Source organism: Heptranchias perlo, chromosome 8 (genome assembly GCF_035084215.1).
Source record: "Heptranchias perlo isolate sHepPer1 chromosome 8, sHepPer1.hap1, whole genome shotgun sequence".
NCBI classification, from domain to species: Eukaryota; Metazoa; Chordata; class Chondrichthyes; order Hexanchiformes; family Hexanchidae; genus Heptranchias; species Heptranchias perlo.
The window spans coordinates 87,453,150-87,471,495 of record NC_090332.1 but is presented as its reverse complement, the minus strand read 5'-3'; the positions used below and the strand labels follow the sequence as shown (position 1 = coordinate 87,471,495).

At 44.9% G+C, this 18,346-nt stretch overlaps 1 protein-coding gene across 1 annotated transcript in view; it reads right to left on the bottom strand.

Annotated features, from left to right (window-relative positions):
- Positions 1-18,346, bottom strand: part of pcsk2 (proprotein convertase subtilisin/kexin type 2) — a 66,040-nt gene that overhangs the window by 4,652 nt on the left and 43,042 nt on the right. Inside the window, exons 8-11 of the mRNA XM_067989471.1 lie at positions 17,091-17,266; positions 6,190-6,405; positions 5,867-5,967; positions 2,994-3,221 (exon numbers count right to left, since the gene is read on the bottom strand). Of these exons, the coding sequence (XP_067845572.1) occupies positions 2,994-3,221; positions 5,867-5,967; positions 6,190-6,405; positions 17,091-17,266 (721 nt within the window). The remainder of the gene's footprint in view (positions 1-2,993; positions 3,222-5,866; positions 5,968-6,189; positions 6,406-17,090; positions 17,267-18,346) is intronic.

Here is an 18,346-nt window from a genome sequence, read left to right as displayed (position 1 = left end):
ATAAAGCTGAGGTTACAAAATCGCCATGCAGGCTCCATCAGAATAATTGGATTAAAAACATTTTGTGGGTGAAGTCAATTTAACAAAAATGTCCGCCCACTCTTTTCCTTTGCCTCAGGAAGCTTTTAGCTTTGGTGCAACATAAAACATCATGACAGTAAGTGTTGCAGCCCAACGAATCTGTTTTCCAACCACCACCACCGATGAGTTTTCCCACTCGTTCTACTCTCTTAACGGCCTTTCACTTTGAGGCCTTGGTGGCTGTTAAGTTATCTGACCACTGACTCTCTGCTCCAACCTGGCACTGCAGCTGCACCTAATTTAACATCATAAAATGTAAAATTAAAGCCGTTAATTTTACGTCGATGCGCACTAAGGGTTACTGCTCTGCCACTTCTGTATGGAAGAGCTGCCATTTAGATGTTTGGGTTCAATGGTGCCCCTTAGTGCAAACAGTAATTACATTCTTAGCAATATTCATCAAAAATATTACACAATACGCACTTTACATGCTCCACAGGGAACCATTCTCAAGCTACCTGATAAACGGTTCTACATTCATTTGTGTGTAATTGTTAACTGAGTCAGCACAAAAACCGTAAATAATGCTTTAACTGTTAAAGGCTCCAAGATCGAATATGACCATTCAAAGTGATATAGGAAACCACACTTACGTGCATTTGATGTTTCTTTTATTTAATGTATTGTTAATGTTGTGTCGTGATACATTGATTTATAACGGAAAATAATGAATGCCTGTCAGTGAATGTTGAATGCTTTAATTTCAGACGACCATCTAACTAGTGTGCCACGAGGAGAGAGTAGTGCTAGAACATTACACAATCCTAAACAGTAAAAATCCCCAGAAAAATGGAATGGGAGTTGCATCGCGAAGGTATGAGAAAAACTACCTGTTGCTACGCAGCCCAGAGGTTCCCGATCGATTTTTGCTGAGGCCCCCTTCCGAGATTCCTGCCCTATGTGCGTCCTCCTCTTTCTAACAAACGGTGGACTGAACTTCCAACTTCAGCGGGGGGGAGGGTGGCCGATTTTCCCTCCCCTTATACAGCCCGCCCTATTTAACTTTCCACTGGGGTACAAAGGCCCGGCAGGGGGCTCGATGGGCCGAATGGCCTCCTTCTGCGCTGCAGCAATTCCACGATTCTGCGACTTCACAATCTTACGACACCGAGGCCAGGGAGCTACCACTCAGCCAGAATTTCCTCAGGGTTTCTACCACTCTGCCACTCTTCAGTGGAAGTTATGGCAGCAGAGCAGGGGAAACCCTGAAGAAATTCACTCCTCCTGGTATTTAGCAATACTACGGGGAGGAGTGGGGGAGGTTAGGGGGTCCTGGGCTTTGGTAGCAATTGGAGGGATGGTCCTGGGAGTTGGCAGAACTGGAGTGAGGGTCCTGGAGTTTGACATTACTGCATTAGGGCTGCTCTGAAATTGGCACACATTGCACACGCTCAGACCGAACAGTCTGCATTCAGCTAACCGAGTCACAGCTCTGGCCAAACGTACCAAGGGGTTGAATTTCCGCGTCTACGCCATTTCTGCGAGGTTTGCGCGGATATTCCGCTGGAGTTACGGTGGACGATTGGGGAAATCCCTCTGGAAATTTAACCCACCAAGTCTTGTGGGAGGGGCTGAGACTTTTGAAAGACACAGAAAAGCAATTCATTGGATAAATGTAATCCAATGAATTCTTGTGAAATATGTGTTATTGTGAAATATGTGTTTTTCATTTTAATTGTTTATTTTGGAAGTTTCAGTTACTAAAAAAAATGGTGGATAATATTTTTTTCAGAAAGCTTTTTAAGTGATTTGTGGGGAAAAGATAAGACAGTACCACCTAGTGATGTGATAGATAACACTGTCGTGCTGTCATTTAACATTGAAGTTCCCATTAGTGTGCAACCAAATGGTGTGACAGGTAACAGTGACAGCTAAGTGTAACAGGTGTTAACATTTTAACATTGGATTTCCAAGATATCAATGGGTGCAAGATTTTAATAAAATATATATAGTATACGATACATATTGGGATTGCCGCTGGTAAAAAATTGAGAACATAACAAATGAATTGCAATAAATTAACAAGCATTTTTTTTTAACAAAGTAACTTTTAAATTCAATAATTTAATAAATTCAAATTAGGCCATCGCAGAGTTAATCAGGCATCTTAGCTGGTCATACCGTACTAATGAGATTGTCAAATAAAATAAAGGTCGATTTATATAACTTAAACTTCTCTCATAATAACTGCAAACCAATTGTAAAGCAAGATTTGACATTGCAAGGAAACGATTAATATTTTGCCGAGGTCACATTTCTGACAGCAATTTATCAGCAATTTAACCAACCCTAGTTGATAGAGAAATAAGATTCTCCGTCATTTCTCATGAGGTTGCTGTACACAACGCTGATCAGGCCACACCAGGAGCACTGTTTGCACCTCTGGTCACCTAATGATAGGAAAGATATTATTCATTTAGAGAAGGAACAGAGGTGAAAAACCAAAATGATTCTCGATAGCGGGAACCTAAGTTATGAGGGAAAAGGTTAAGAATTTTGGGCTTATTCTCTTTCGAAGGGAATTCAGGATGATCCTGTTAAAGGTTTCATGATTATGAAGAAAATTATCAAAGCTAATCCAGGTCAATTAATCATCATGACAGCGTTCAAATTCCAAGGGACGCAAGGTAAACAATTAGGAGGGAAAAGGGAAGTCAGGCAAAACACTTTTGCACAAAGGATAATATATTTGTGGAGCAAGTTTGGAAGGGAAGATCATTGATGTAAATAGTATCAATAAATTCAAGGGGCAACTAGATTTTGTTTGTTGTTGATGAGAGAAAGGATTTGGTGAGAAGATAGGCAAGTGTGTTTGACCTTGTTGGCTTTAACCGTTTCCCGTTCCTATAAATCCTTATGCTCTTACGGAAGAACATCTTTGAGTGCCATAGAATTGTGAGAGGTACACTTACTGCAGCTCTTGAACTGATCCTCCAACACAGTGGAACCTTTCAGGAACTGTCTTCCAGTCTTTGGCCATTTTAACCATGGCACCGGCATCAAGGACTCCGTAACCAAAGAGGTGGTTAAACTCCAGACCCACTCCGTTTCTTCTCCATTTGTGGACCTCGTCATGCAGCTGGTTGCGTTTGGAAGTCAGCACAGTGAGATGTTGCATGTCTCGCCATGTTAGGTTTGGACTGAGAATCAGAAGATGGAAAAAGAGTGCCAGAGTGTGTATGTTTGCACAACTACTGTTACTTGCAGCTGGTATAATCGGCTTTGCACGAATAAGAAAAAATATTAAAATGTAAAAGAAATGTAAAATGGATCGGTCTGCAGGCAATAAACGTTTTTCAAAATGAACTATTTGCTTTATTTCTCCTTTTGTTTCGTGTATTTTGCGCACATCAGGGTGAGGGATGTTAGTGTGCGGGAATGGAACTCTTTCCATTACAGGCACCCAAGGGTCAGTTTTAACTCCAGGGCAGGAACGCGGGTGAGCCAGCGAGTGGCCAGCCCATCCGAGGGAGTGGCAGTGCGGAGGCTCAGCTGATTTTAATGGGCTCGGCCTCATTATCGGACCACCAGACAACTTCCCGACCAAAACAGCCAGTTAAAATCGAGCAGCGAGTAAGTGGTCAGAAAGTGGTGGGGGTGGGAGAACGGGGACGAGATCGTGGTCTGGAGACGGGGAGGGAAGTTTGGAGCAGAGAGGGCTTAAGGTATCCTTGTTAAGCCAGAGGAGCAATGCTGCTCCTCCAGGCCCGTAAAGAAACTACAGAAAATCAATAACTCACCTTACTGGGCCTCTATTGGCCCAAGCTCCACTCACCAACAGGCCTTCCCCGCGTAGACTTGGGGTTAAGATTGCAGTCGGGCCCCGATGATGTTATCAAAGCCCGATCTGAAAATTCAAACAAGGGCCCCACTGGCTTCAGGCGGGTGTCCTTGGCGCCTACAATCAGCAGGTAAATCTCCCGCTCCGTTTTAACTCCCCCCGTCCCCTCCCCCACCCGCCCGTTTTCCGCTGGACGGCGAGTTAAATTCCCCTCCACAATGTCTGGGTCAAGCACTCCCAGGTCAGGGATAGCAGGGACGTCCATCCCCCGGTCTACAGGCTGAATCTGGTTCACATCCCAATTTTAACCGGAACACTGACACCTACTTTTTGACACTTTCCCCACCCTCTCCCCACCCCTCCCCCCCACCCCCCTCAGAATCACAGATAATCAAGGTGAGGCGAGCACTACTAATGGAAAGTGGTCACTGAAACACTTGCCAGCAGAAACAATCGGCCAGTGGGTCGTGGGATTAAATGAAAAATATCACAATCAGCCCTGCCGGTTTTCAGCAGGAGGACGTCTCTCATCTACACAATGACTCACACCTCCCACCCTCCGCAATGCTGCTCTTCACCTCCTGTCCTGAGCTCGCTCAAGAATCTACAATACTGCAGATGAGGACTGGAGGGGGAGGTGGGAGGTGAGCATCAGCTTAGAGGCCTCCCTAGGAAAGCTGACAGTGCTATCTGTGGTTGTACTTTTAATACCATAACCCCACTGGAAGATCTGCTGTTTCCAATGATAGATTTTTGCATTAATATTGTTCATCTCCCTTACCTGTGACTTTATGCTTGGTCTGGGAACTTGAAGGAGAACAGTTATCAATCCTCGGTCAGCCCACCTTAGAGTAACTGACTGATCCAGGCTCAGATGGGTTATGCTTGAACATTGCCACATTCCCCCCAGATGGCTACATTTCCACGGCAGGTCATCAAGCAGGTGAATCTCATTTTCCAGCCCAGCCTATGGGTGTGCCCACAGCACCCAGTCCTCTGCTCTGAACCCATGTTGCTGTCTCTACCCCATCCATCCAAGTGCCGAGCCTGCTCCCTCTAACTCATCGGCACTGCTTCTATCTTCCTGCTCAAGTCCCTGTCTTGACTCCCAGTGCTGCTGTCTCTAACTCGTCAGGAAATTGATAATCATATATTATTGATTATTTGCTAATTTTTTATGTTTTAAATCCTGCTCTTTCATATGTATAGCATGAGCATAGAAGATTAAGGGGTGATCTAATTGAGGTGTTTAAGATGATTAAAGGATTTGATAGGGTAGATAGAGAGAAACTTTTTCCTCTGGTGGGAGAGTCCAGAACAAGGGGACATAACCTTAAAATTAGAGCTCGGCCGTTCAGGGGTGATATCAGGAAGCACTTCTTCACACAAAGGGGAGTGGAAATCTGGAACTCTCTCCCCCAAAAAAGCTGTTGAGGCTGGGGGTCAATTGAAAATTTCAAAACTGAGATTGGTAGATTTTTGTTAGGCGAGGGTATTAAGGGTTATGGAACCAAGGCGGGTAGATGGAGTTGATATACAGATCAGCCATGATCTAATTGAATGGCGGAACAGGCTCAAGGGCTGAATGGCCTACTCCTGTCATTATGCTCCTGCATGTCAAAACAGCACATTGATAGCAATTATTTTATATTACCCTTTAACAAAATATGACACAAGGTATGCCTTGCAAAATTCAAGAACTGAACTAGTATAACATCCATGGACTTTAAAGTAAGGTTACATGGGGCAATTTTTACCTAACTCATTGGGTAGGAAACCCACGAGATTGGATGAAAAGCTGGTTTAACGTCCCCTCGCACCAATTACTCTCCACTGACCTCAAATGGGGAGTAAAATCGGACCGGGTGTAAAACCAGTGTTGCACCCGATCCCATCTGTTTTCCGATGGGCGGGTTATGTTAAAATTGCCCCAATTCAAGTCAGCAGTGCAGTAATTATTGAAAAAGGCATTTGAACATTGTAAATAAAATATTTCATACGTACTTGGCTTCCAAAGCCAAGGCGAAAACGCCAGCGGCCTCTGGTGCAGCAGCAGATGTCCCAGAATGACGCAGAGTACAGTTCCCATACAAATCAGTAGTTGCCTTTAATAAAGCAATTTTTAAAAAAAATAATGAGGCCATTTATTTAACTGAACAGCTTCTCTCTTGCATATTCAAGGATAGAAAGACCGTATCAATGACACGCATCATCCAATGACAGCTACAGCATTATCCTCACTTGTGCCGTTGAAAACGTATCCAACAAAGAAACAGCTGCTGTTCTGCATAAAGCAGCATAAACTAGACAATAATATCAACGCTCACCACACCAGCCTCTGGGTTTCTCTTCCTCCCATTGCTGAATGTAGATGCAAGAGTTGAGGAGCAGCTTTCATCGTAGAGCGCCGTTCTTCCATCATTAATGGCAGAATTGATGGAGATAGTCCACATGCTTGATGCGTAGCCGTCACAGTTGCAGTCGTCATAGCTGCCACCATCCCCAGAGGCCCAGACATAGATGCTTCCCTTTCCAATCCGACCCTATAATCGAAAATGAACCTGTCAAGTTAAATTACTTGCTTGAGTGAGAAGGCGTTGCTCATCAGACGAAGCAGCACATGGGGAGGGGACACTCGGACAGAGGCATTTTCTTCTTTGTTTACTTGAAATAAATCTACTTGATCACAATTTTGTTCTATTAGGAGCGACAAACATTAATCACTGAAACAGTGGTCATAAAGATCATTAGTAGGAGGTTCCCTAAGAAAATTTTAATGAGAGAGTATTTCTTTCTTCTGAAAAATGTCAAATATAAACAAATAAAAATCATTTACTGTAATAATTCTGGTTCTGTGAAGAAGGAATTTACATACAAATGCTAGCAGATTTACCAATAGTGCATACTCCAGGGATTCTCTCATTCACAAAGGTGCTATCTCAACCGCTGCCTTGTCATATCTTCTCTACGTATTGTGTTCTAAGCCACTGGCAGTTCTTTTGAACACGCTACTGCATAAGGGGGAAACATGGATCTCCCCCTAGATGAGTCATTTTGAATTTCTACCTCCAGAGGCATTTATAAGACAAAAGTGCAATATAATTTACTGGGGATTCTTTGACGGTCTCGCAAAATGGGTGGTCCACTGAAGTCAAAGGAAATGAGAATCGAGCGGGATGCAAAACGCCTGTCGATTCGTTATCGCACATTTTGCACCACCGCCAAAGATTAATTTCACCCCTACTATGTTTTTTTAAAAAATTCTCGAGATATGGGCATTGCATCCAAAACCGGCATATTCCATTTATCTTGTCACATCTCTAAAATAAAGCTGGCCATCCGCAAGTGTGAGGAAACGACTTAAATGGGCAAAGATTACGATAATGTGGAGGGGCCATGAGGCATAAGGGCAAACTGCATCGTCGGTGGGGTTGGTGCAGACTGGGCGAGTGGGGGCCAGGAAATCAGGTGAGAAAGCTTTAGACTCAAAAGTGCAATTTTCCAACCAGAAGAAATTGATGCTCGTCTGATAGCTCTCTTACACGGATTGCACGACTCTCATTAAACCAAAGTGAAGAAAAAAAAGGGAGTGTGCTGAAGTTGACATTCCATGCATGCAGAGTCAGATTAAATCAAATTTGAAACGATAAAAAGGGCAGGTTTTTTTTTTAAAAAGTGACAAATATAAAGAATATAGGAAAACTACAAAGGTGAGATGAGAAAGGTTAAGTGGAAAGGTGAGAGAAAATTGACAAAAAAAGATCAAGGGCAATAAGAAGACTTTTATTGGTAGTGAGAGGATAGTCTCTAAGAACTGAAGGGGGCAAAGTAATAATGGAGTGAAGGAATGGCTGAAACGCTAAATGAGGACTTTGTCTTAGTTTTCAAAAAGGTGAATATTTGGATTGTGCAACCACCAGAGTTGGATGTAGAACCATGAACGCAGGTTACTATTCCAAGAGCTAACAAGTTACTTAAACTTAAGGCAAATCACTGCGATCAAATGGTTTACCCTTGTCATTCCTGAGGAGAGCTAGAGAACAAATAGAGGGATATCACTATTAGTTTCCAGAGTTCCAAAAACCCTTTTAAAACTATCTTGATCTGTCCTTTATCTGGGGAGGGCGGGGGAATGAATACATGGCTCGCCCCACTGTCAGGCAGATGCTCGATTTTCCAGCTGCACGTGGCTGGTGTGGGTTCTGGAGATACATCCTCAGAGACACTTGTGCCAGCTCAACCCATGCAGATTAGGTGCCCTCCCACAAACTGTGATGGGCTCAGTGCTGGAGGGCACTGACGGGAGCAATCTACAGTGCAACCACTGGAATCAACACATCCTGTGGATTTTTGCAAGCTCTATGTTTAAGGGCCCCAAAAAGTTTGACTCAGGGGTCACTGCTGTAATGTAGGAAATGCGGCAGCCAATGTGCGCACAGCAAGATCCCACAAACAGCAAGGCAACGAATGACCAGATCACGGTCATTTTAGGTGCTGGTTGAGGGATAAATGTTGGCCAAGACGCCAGGGAGAACTCCCCTGCTGTTCTTCGAATAGTGGCCGTGGGGTCTTTTTAGGTCTACCTGAGAGGGCAGGCGGGGGGCCTCGGTTCAACGTCTCATCCAAACGTCTCTGGAGTGGAGCTCGAAGCCTCGACCCCCTAACTCAGAGGCGAGAGTGCTACCCACTGAGGCAAAACCTACAATGATACAAAGCATCCTGCCAACCCAGCCAGCAGTGAAGCAGCGGGATGTGGGATGCCTAATCTCTGCAGCATTTGTGTTACTACATTTATCTTTTTGTTACATAAATGGTAAAGTAGATGAGTGATGATGGAACAGAAATGTTGATCAATTAACATCAGCCCACCGCAAAGCACACAAATAGATTTCTGTTATATAATAATTTTATTTACAGCTATAATTATTTGTGTGGGCGAAAGCAATTAAATGAGCAAAAGTTACATTAGTGTTACCGATAAAAATGTGATTACAGATTCTCCAATGACCCATCAGGCAAATGCATCACATTGCTTGAGGCACCAGGTGGGAGATTTTAACCGCCTCCCACAACACTACCCTGCGGAAACTAGACAGGGGGGGTGGGTTACAGTTAAAATGGAGCTGGGGACGTACCCACTCCTCTGGAGCTGGGGAGGGGGTGGAGGAGAGGAGTGGTGGCTTTGCCCACCAGGCCAAACCTGCCGGGAACAGCAGGCAGGACCAGGAGAGTTCCCTTGTGGGGGCCAAGAGGAGGAAGACCCAACAAGTAAACCTCGGGCCTCCCCTTGCCCAGTTCCTCCTCCCCTTGATTCCCGGACCACTCACCTTGTGCCGGGGATTGTGCTCCTGAGTCCCCGGCGGCCGCCTCCTGCCGTCCGGTTTTTAGCAGCCGGGCTGACGCTTCCCCGGTGGTTTTGGTCGGAAAATTGGCAAGCGGCATGGGAATGAGGCCATTAAATCAGCCAAGCCGGCCTGCCGAAGCTCCCGGACGGGCACGCCACTCGCTTTGCCGCGTTCCTACCCATCAGGTGAAATCAAACCCATAGAGATGAAGGAAGCCCTGGCTTTGAGCCTACGGCAGTGGTGGTGGTATCAGCATCCCTGGGCTAGGAAGGGGAGAAGAAATCAGCCAGGGCTTTTGCTGCCAATCACCATTCAGTGACCCTCGCTCAAAAGTGCACCTAGAAAGAAAGACTTTCTAGCAATTTATACTGTGCCTTTCACGACCTCAGGACGTCCCAAAGCGCTTTACAACCAATTAAGCACTTTTGAAGTGTAGTCGATGTTGTAATGTTGGAAACACGGCAGCCAATGTTGCGCACAGCAAGGTCCCACAAACAGCAATGTGATTATGATCAGATAATCTGTTTTAGTGATGTTGGTTAATATTGGTTGAGTGAATATTGGTTAGATTCAGGATTGGAACCTGCTGTGAAGCTCCCCCCGCAAGACTGAACTTAGGTGTGACAAGCCCCCCCTCTGAGAGTGAAAAGCTTACCAACATTCACTGCCCAGCCTCACATGCAAAGTACGGTCACTTGGATGAGGTACCAGTGGGAGACTAGGGTCCAAGGAGCCATATTCCAAGAGGAGAGGCAATAGAAAAAAAATTGAAACAGGGAGGGGGAATGAATTGGAAAAAAAAACCCACCCTGTACTGAATTAGTGAAACATTTCTGTTTCTCAAACCAGTCATCCTCGTGGACTCTCTGAGTGTGATCTCCAATTAGCGCAAAATTACAGGCACTATGGACTCAAAACCCTTATGAACTAGTCTGATAGCCCAACTCACTTTGGCAGTACTACTGCTGGCAGAGAATGGGAACTTTCAACCCATCAATCTCGTCCGGCTTTTAGCCCAGAACCCACAGGTGAAAGGACAGCGTGTTGACTCACCGCACGATCAAATCCCCATTTATTGTTAACAATGATAACATGATACATACAACCTAATCCTTTCACATACACAGCAGCAGCTTGTGGACAAACACTGCATTTGACGCACGGCAGTTCTGGATCATTTGCCGGATGTGCTAAACCAGAACTAACAAGTAAATGAAAAGGTTGCTCATGCTCATGCTGTATAAATTGACTTACATAAGAAAGACATTTCAAGTAAGATATCATTTGATATAAAGTAAATATCAAATCAAAATGTAAAGATTACACATTTGTAGTTTTTAAAGACCTAAAATATTATTGGTTGTGCAAACATCTCCAACTAAATCCAATCTGTATAAATTAAAATTAGGGTCATCCTCACCAAAATACAAGAACATGATTCCTCAAAGGGACATCTTACCAGCCGGACTAGGATATTACCCCTGTTACTACCAGTTACATATAGACTATCAGAGAGATGTTGTATTACTGTTGGTTAGGAGGGGACTCTTGAGTGTTACCAGAGTTACTAGTGAAATCAAAGTTCCTCCCACCTGTGGCTTCCCACTGCATAACCCCACCCCACCCTGGGTTCCCCCTCTATCCCACTTTGGTTTCTATTGTTCGCCTGCTCACGGGCGGTCTCCTGCTTCCTGGAACTTCTCGCTCAACAGCTGCTGGCACGAAACCACGAGCAAAGATTCTCAACTATATGGGGCCCGACCTTAGTAAGATAAATGCAACAACATATACAGAGGACACATGGCCAGGTGTCACGTGCTCAAACCTCCAGGAATAGCTCCAACCAGAGTTGGCAGCCCTAAGCTCCCCTCCTCCTGCTTGCGCTTCCTACAGTTGTGTGCCCCTTCCTGCTCGTTCTCCTCCAGCCAGAGCAGAATTGAATTCCCAGCAGGGCCCCCATGATGGCAAAAGTAGGTTGCCAGAAGCCCTCCACCAGTTGTCAGTGGTGTATGAGCAGTACTGGCACTTACAAAAGTTCTAAGAAGCCAAAATCCACAATGTTTCACAAGTCAAAAGTCAGCAAAAACTTTCCAGCGATTTACCAGCGAGGATCCCTTTAAATATCGCTGAAAGTGGCGTCCTCCCGAGTTGTAAAACCCACGGTTTGTGGGCGGATTGTAGAACTGTCGCTAGCAATGCTGACGGCAAACAAAATAGTCTCTGGGGTCCTTAAACTAGTGCAGGACCCCCATTTGCACTTTGTCTTTAGGCTCCTGCTGGTTTTAAGCTGACTACCTAATTTGAGGCCTGTGTAATTTCAGCACAAGCTTTTTAAAAAAAAAATATTTGTCATGCCAAAAATCGGGGTGCTAGAGAGAGGAAAATGGCCCCCTGTGTCTCAGCGACGAAAGGGTAAAGACTAGTCAGTGTGCTTTGTTTAGAAAAAAACAAGACTATCAACTGGACGCAAATGGTGACCTGGCTCGTTAGAAGTACCTTTTATCACCACTCTCTTTGCGTGATACAGATCATATTCCACCAGCCATATGGATGTCCCTAACGTATCGCTCACATTTTAAATTTAATCAATAATTATGTTTGTCTACAAGTGAAAAAGATCTGCAGTACACAGTAAATCTCCCCATTTGTTCTGAATTAACATTCACTCTGTCATGGGTACAACCAATTCCACTCCACTTGTATATTTTCACCTCAGTTAAGTAATAATAGATAATACATTTACAGTTAAAAGGATTAAGGTTACACAAAAGCACTTTTTCCCTAATTAAATGGGAGAAAGTTCTTGATTTGGAATACTTACGTGGGGGGAAAAAAAAAACACATTTCCACATGGATTTCAAAGTCACCTGATGAACCAGTTTCAATTGATTTTCAATGCTGACAAAAACTATAAAAGCACTCATTTTAATTAACTTCACTTCAGCTGAAAAATTACCGCTAGTGTAATAACTAGCATGTCATGCAAGTAATGTGGTGACTCCCACTTGTCAAGCACCCCACAGGCTATTTGTGAGTTTTCTGGGCAATCCCATTGACATACTACAAGATCACATAAAGCAAAAATGCCAGTGTTTCCACTGGCTTTCAAGTAACTTTTTTGTTCTTGGTGGGAATATATATGGACCATACCCACAAGTTGGACATGGAGATGTTCCCTGGATAAAGGCCTCACAATTCATGAGCACCTAGTGCCTGTTCAAACATTGGGTAGATTTCCCTCTGCTCTACGCCTGGGGAATCTGTGTTCCGCAGGTGCAAGTAAGCGGAAAATGGGATGGAGACCTACCACATCAGATCTCTCTCCTCTCCTCTCCTGAGGCCTCCCATCTGGCAGTGTTCATATCCCAGCTTTCCATCTCATTCTCCTGGACTTACCACCCCAGCAGTGGGACATCTGAAGAAGGGCGGAACGAGGCCCTTCCCCGGATCATCTGGAGACCAGAGGGTCTGCGGCCGTCCCAGGGCAGGCTGAACATTATCCAAGTAAGTTAAAACTTTGTACTTCAGTCAAACCCAGATTGATTTCCAGCAATCAGAGCCTCTTGGCTATTCTCCAGCAGCAGCCAGAGGACCCTGATCTCGATGGTATGGAGTGCAACTGCAGTCCTCCCTGAAGTGCAGACAAACCACCCAGCCAGAGGTGCAGGTCTTTGTATAGAGTCTGCCCGAGCCGTGCAAATGACTCCTCCCAGATGCAGTGCATCTATCAAGTACCAACAGAGGAAAGTCTCCCCTAATTTATATTTTTCAATGTGACGGGGAGCATAACTCTGTGGTCAAGTGCCATCACTGATAGGTATGTTGCTGTAGAGCACCTCCCTGTTCATTTTTTAAACTTTGGGCCAGATTTTGCTGTAAAAATAACGGTCTCTGAACAACGCACGCCATTATTAATGCGCAAATCAGCCAGCGACTGGAAGAGATACCCCGTGAATTGAGAATCTCCAACGTTAGCCTGGCGAAAACGGCATCTCGCGCTCAACCTCCCCGCGATTTTCATGAAGTTGGTGCATTTCGCTTTCTGTACCTGTCACTGACATTGAATTCACCCTCCTTCTCAGCCCTTCCTCTGTTTCTTTCTCAACCTTTAAATCTCATTGATTGAGGAGATACCCTGTTTGTCCCGTTGCTCACCAAGGTCCCAGATGCCCTGTTTCCCTCGTCGCTCCGCTATCAGATCGCACTTCCGGCAACTTTACGGGCAAAATATTTTAAAACCTAAACGCGCACGAACAAGTGTAACGAGCGGGGACATGTCCCGAGATGTCCCGCACCAGCAAAATCCGGCCCTTTGGGTTTTAAAATATCCTTAAGCAGGACCCTTCAGTGAAACTTTGCAAGATGACGACACACTAGAGCTCCAAGTGAAGTAGTTGTGCAGAAGTAATATAGAGCAAGAGGTGCCTGCCGAACATGGAAGTAAACATCACAGAAATCTGGCTATTAGTCTCTGAAGAGATCAGTCATATTTACCCCAAGATTTCAGGGCTGGAGACAATCCAGAGGCATCTTATTACCTTTTGTCACTCCTGCATACATGCCCCATTTGCCAAATCAACAAACAACTGCAGGTGATAATTTTAAAAATTAAAACTCAGAAAATAAGACCTCGTATGTGCTCTATGGGTAGTTAATCTTTTGTTTTTGAAATTGTTTCTGCTTTCCTTTACACAGCAATTTCAAGCTTTAGTGATCGGTGAAGTGGGAATAGTCCAGTCTCTGCAAGGGAGACAAATCACATTAGTTAGTCGTTACTGCAGCCTACAGAACCAAGAAACATTTGGCGGACTATTAAATTTGTTGCTTGGATAGCCTGACTGGCTACCAATGAACAGAATGAATTATTACTCTGTTATAGGAAATAGCTATTGGCAATTTCAAAACTGGAAAAAGTATTTCAGAACTCAAAAAGTTAAGCAGTATGAGCATAGTTTTAAAAATATCCTGCAGATTTCAAATCTGTTCTAAAATGCTATATAGAATTTCTGTAGGGTTATTACATAGGATAATTTCTGTCCATCACCAAGAGTGGCTTGGTAGCACCACTACTGACCGAGCTGGCCGAGTCCTGAAGGGCATAGCAGCCAGACTGGGCCTGTGGCAGGTGGTGAGCGAACCAACACGAGGGAAAAACTTACTTGACCTCATCCTCACCAATCTACCTGTCGCAAATGCATCTGTCCATGACAGTATTGGTAGGAGTGACCACCGCACAGTTCTCGTGGAGACGAAGTCCCATCTTCACACTGAGGACACCATCCAACATGTTGTGTGGCACTACCACCGTGCTAAATGGGATAGATTCAGAACCGATCTAGCAGCTCAAAACTGGGCATCCATGAGGCGCTGTGGGCCATCAGCAGCAGCAGAATTGTATTCCAGCACAATCTGTAACCACATGGCCTGGCATATTCCTCACTCTACCATTACCAACAAGCCAGGGGATCAACCCTGGTTCAATGAGGAGTGTAGAAGAGCATGCCAGGAGCAGCACCAGGTGTACCTAAAAATGAGGTGCCAACCTGGTGAAGCTACAACTCAGGGCTACATGCATGCTAAAACAGCGGAAGCAACATGCTATAGACAGAGCTAAGTGATTCCACAACCAACGGATCAGATCAAAGCTCTGCAGTCCTGCCACATCCAGTCGTGAATGGTGGTGGACAATTAAACGACTAACGGGAGGAGGAGGCTCTGCAAACATCCCCATTCTCAATGATGGCGGAGTCCAGTACGTGAGTGCAAAAGACAAGGCTGAAGCGTTTGCAACCATCTTCAGCCAGAAGTGCCGAGTGGATGATCCATCTCAGCCTCCTCCCGATATCCCCACCATTACAGAAGCCAGTCTTCAGCCAATTCGATTCACTCCACGTGATATCAAGAAACGGCTGAGTGCACTGGATACAGCAAAGGCTATAGGCCCCGACAACAACCCAGCTGTAGTGCTGAAGACTTGTGCTCCAGAACTAGCTGCGCCTCTAGCCAAGCTGTTCCAGTACAGCTACAACATTGGCATTTACCCGACAATGTGGAAAATTGCCCAGGTATGTCCTGTCCACAAAAAGGACAAATCCAATCTGGCCAATTACCACCCCATCAGTCTACTCTCAATCATCAGCAAAGTAATGGAAGGTGTCGTCGACAGTGCTATCAAGCGGCACTTACTCACCAATAACCTGCTCATCGATGCTCAGTTTGGGTTCCGCCAGGACCACTCGGCTCCAGACCTCATTACAGCCTTGGTCCAAACATGGACAAAAGAGCTGAATTCCAGAGGTAAGTTGAGAGTGACTACCCTTGACATCAAGGCAACATTTGACCGAGTGTAGCACCAAGGAGCCCTTGTAAAATTGAAGTCAATGGGAATCAGGGGGAAAACTCTCCAGTGGCTGGAGTCATACCTAGCACAAAGGAAGATGGTAGTGGTTGTTGGAGGCCAATCATCTCAGCCCCAGGGCATTGCTGCAGGAGTTCCTCAGGGCAGTGTCCTAGGCCCAACCATCTTCAGCTGCTTCATCAATGACCTTCCCTCCATCATGAGGTCAAAAATGGGGATGTTCGCTGATGATTGCACAGTGTTCAGTTCCATTCGCAACCCCTCAAATAATGAAGCAGTCCGAGCCCGCATGCAGCAAGACCTGGACAACATCCAGGCTTGGGCTGATAAATGGCAAGTAACATTCGCGCCAGACAAGTGCCAGGCAATGACCATCTCCAACAAGAGAGAGTCTAACCACCTCCCCTTGACATTCAATGGCATTACCATCGCCGAATCCCCCACCATCAACATCCTGGGGGTCACCATTGACCAGAAACTTAACTGGACCAGCCATATAAATACTGTGGCTACAAGAGCAGGTCAGAGGCTGGGTATTCTGTGGCGAGTGACTCACCTCCTGACTCCCCAAAGCCTTTCCACCATCTACAAGGCACAAGTCAGGAGTGTGATGGAATACTCTCCACTTGTCTGGAGGAATGCAGCTCCAACAACACTCAAGAAGCTCAACACCATCCAGGACAAAGCAGCCCGCTTGATTGGCACCCCATCCACCACCCTAAACATTCACTCCCTTCACCACCGGCGCACTGTGGCTGCAGTGTGTACCGTCCACAGGATGCACTGCAGCAACTCGCCAAGGCTTCTTCGACAGCACCTCCCTAACCCGCGACCTCTACCGCCCAGAAGGACAAGAGCAGCAGGCACGTGGGAACAACACCACCTGCACGTTCCCCTCCAAGTCACACACCATCCCGACTTGGAAATATATCGCCGTTCCTTCATCGTCGCTGGGTCAAAATCCTGGAACTCCCTTCCTAACAGCACTGTGGGAGAACCTTCACCACACGGACTGCAGCGGTTCAAGAAGGCGGCTCACCACCACCTTCTCAAGGGCAATTAGGGATGGGCAACAAATGCCGGCCTCGCCAGCGACGCCCACATCCCATGAACAAATTTTAAAAATAAATAAATAATTGCTGTTTTTATACAGTCCACTAGCATACACCAAAACATTGTCATGATCAACACTTTGTGTGATATATAACCGTGTACCAGTTCCACAGATTTCGGCAAGTCACCGGTATTTGTTTCTGTGGCTGACATAAAATCCAGCGTTGCACAAGTTTTGGACCTCCAGCAGAGTGCAATCTCCTTTATATTTTACTCCACATGGTCACCTCGTGAACAGCAAGACCTGTTAGGTTCCGGCTCTGGTTAACTTTACTGGTAAATATTGTACCCCGCAATGAAAACTTTTCAACCTAGAAAAAAATGTGCGTCCATTTCCATCACGTGACACTTGCCTTCCTCTTTTTCCATACTGGTTTAAACACGTTTCTGTAATCCCCAACCCCACTCTTACCTTATTAACACCGTCAGCCATGGCCTGCAGGGTCAGTTCACGAGGTCCATCTACAGTTTTGCCATCATCCGTTGGTCCCCAGCTAGCACTGTAGATGTCTATAATCTGAGGCATGTGGCTGATGGACGAAGCTTCTATTATGTCTGTCATGAATGGCTGGTCCAGCATACGAATGCCTGTGAGATATTAAGGAGTCATGTGAAAAACAGCTTTGATCTATTTCTTAACATATTTAGTTATATTTGAATGGAAATAAAGCAGATTTGTTTTAATATGACTAGGCATTTTTCTCTAAGCATGATTATTTGAGAAGCATCCAATTAGAATATTGAAAATGCTGAGTGAGGGACATAGAAATGTCCAGTTTATTCTGAAGAATGCTTAATAATTTGTAAGTTCTGAAGATGAACATTGATTAATGATACATTGCTGCATAAATGGGATGAACTGAATATTCCCAATATTTGCCATTGTGTTCTGTTTCATTGAACAAGTGTGGGAATGATTTTATCTTAAATTAATTCATTTCAGTATTATTTAGTTTTAATGGACATTATTGAGAGCAGATTTCACTTAGCAATTCCTTGTGTCAGTAGCTGCCTCACACCTGTCGGTAGACGTGCCACTCTCTTGAAAATCTCCTAACTGGGAATGATACACTAACTCTGTGGAGTTACCTCACCTCTCAAAAGCTATTTCAGCCATCAATGGGCTGGGCAGCCAGTATGAATGTTGAGCCTTGTCATTTGAAACAAAGACAAGACAAATCTGTATTTGTATGAAAAGAACAGTCATGTGTATCACAAATGGGGGGAGGTCATTTTGACTTTGGACGATATTGTCTCGGCCACCTATTAAACACCTCTCCTGATTGATTTCAACAGAAAGGAAAATCTTAAGCAGGGGGCCGATATCATGCATTTTACACTATCGTCCAAAGTCAAAATGACCCCTCTGCTGTTTTTTTTTGTCAGCTGGAGATCTATTTTTTTTTTAATGCACATTCATTGCAGAATATTTCATGCAGAGGGCGGTAGGAGCTGTGGTCATGTCACAGAGTGGCTGCCAGTTCATGTCTGAGCACCGAGCGACTGTCAATGTGTGAACTGTAATTTAGGAAGATTAACACACCAATGGTGCTTGATGTGTATGAAGGGAGGGTTGATTTCTGCATTGTGAAGACAGAAGCTGTTGTGTGAATTATGATTCAGGGAGAAATCATTGTGTTTAGAACGGAAGACAGATATTTAGGGGAT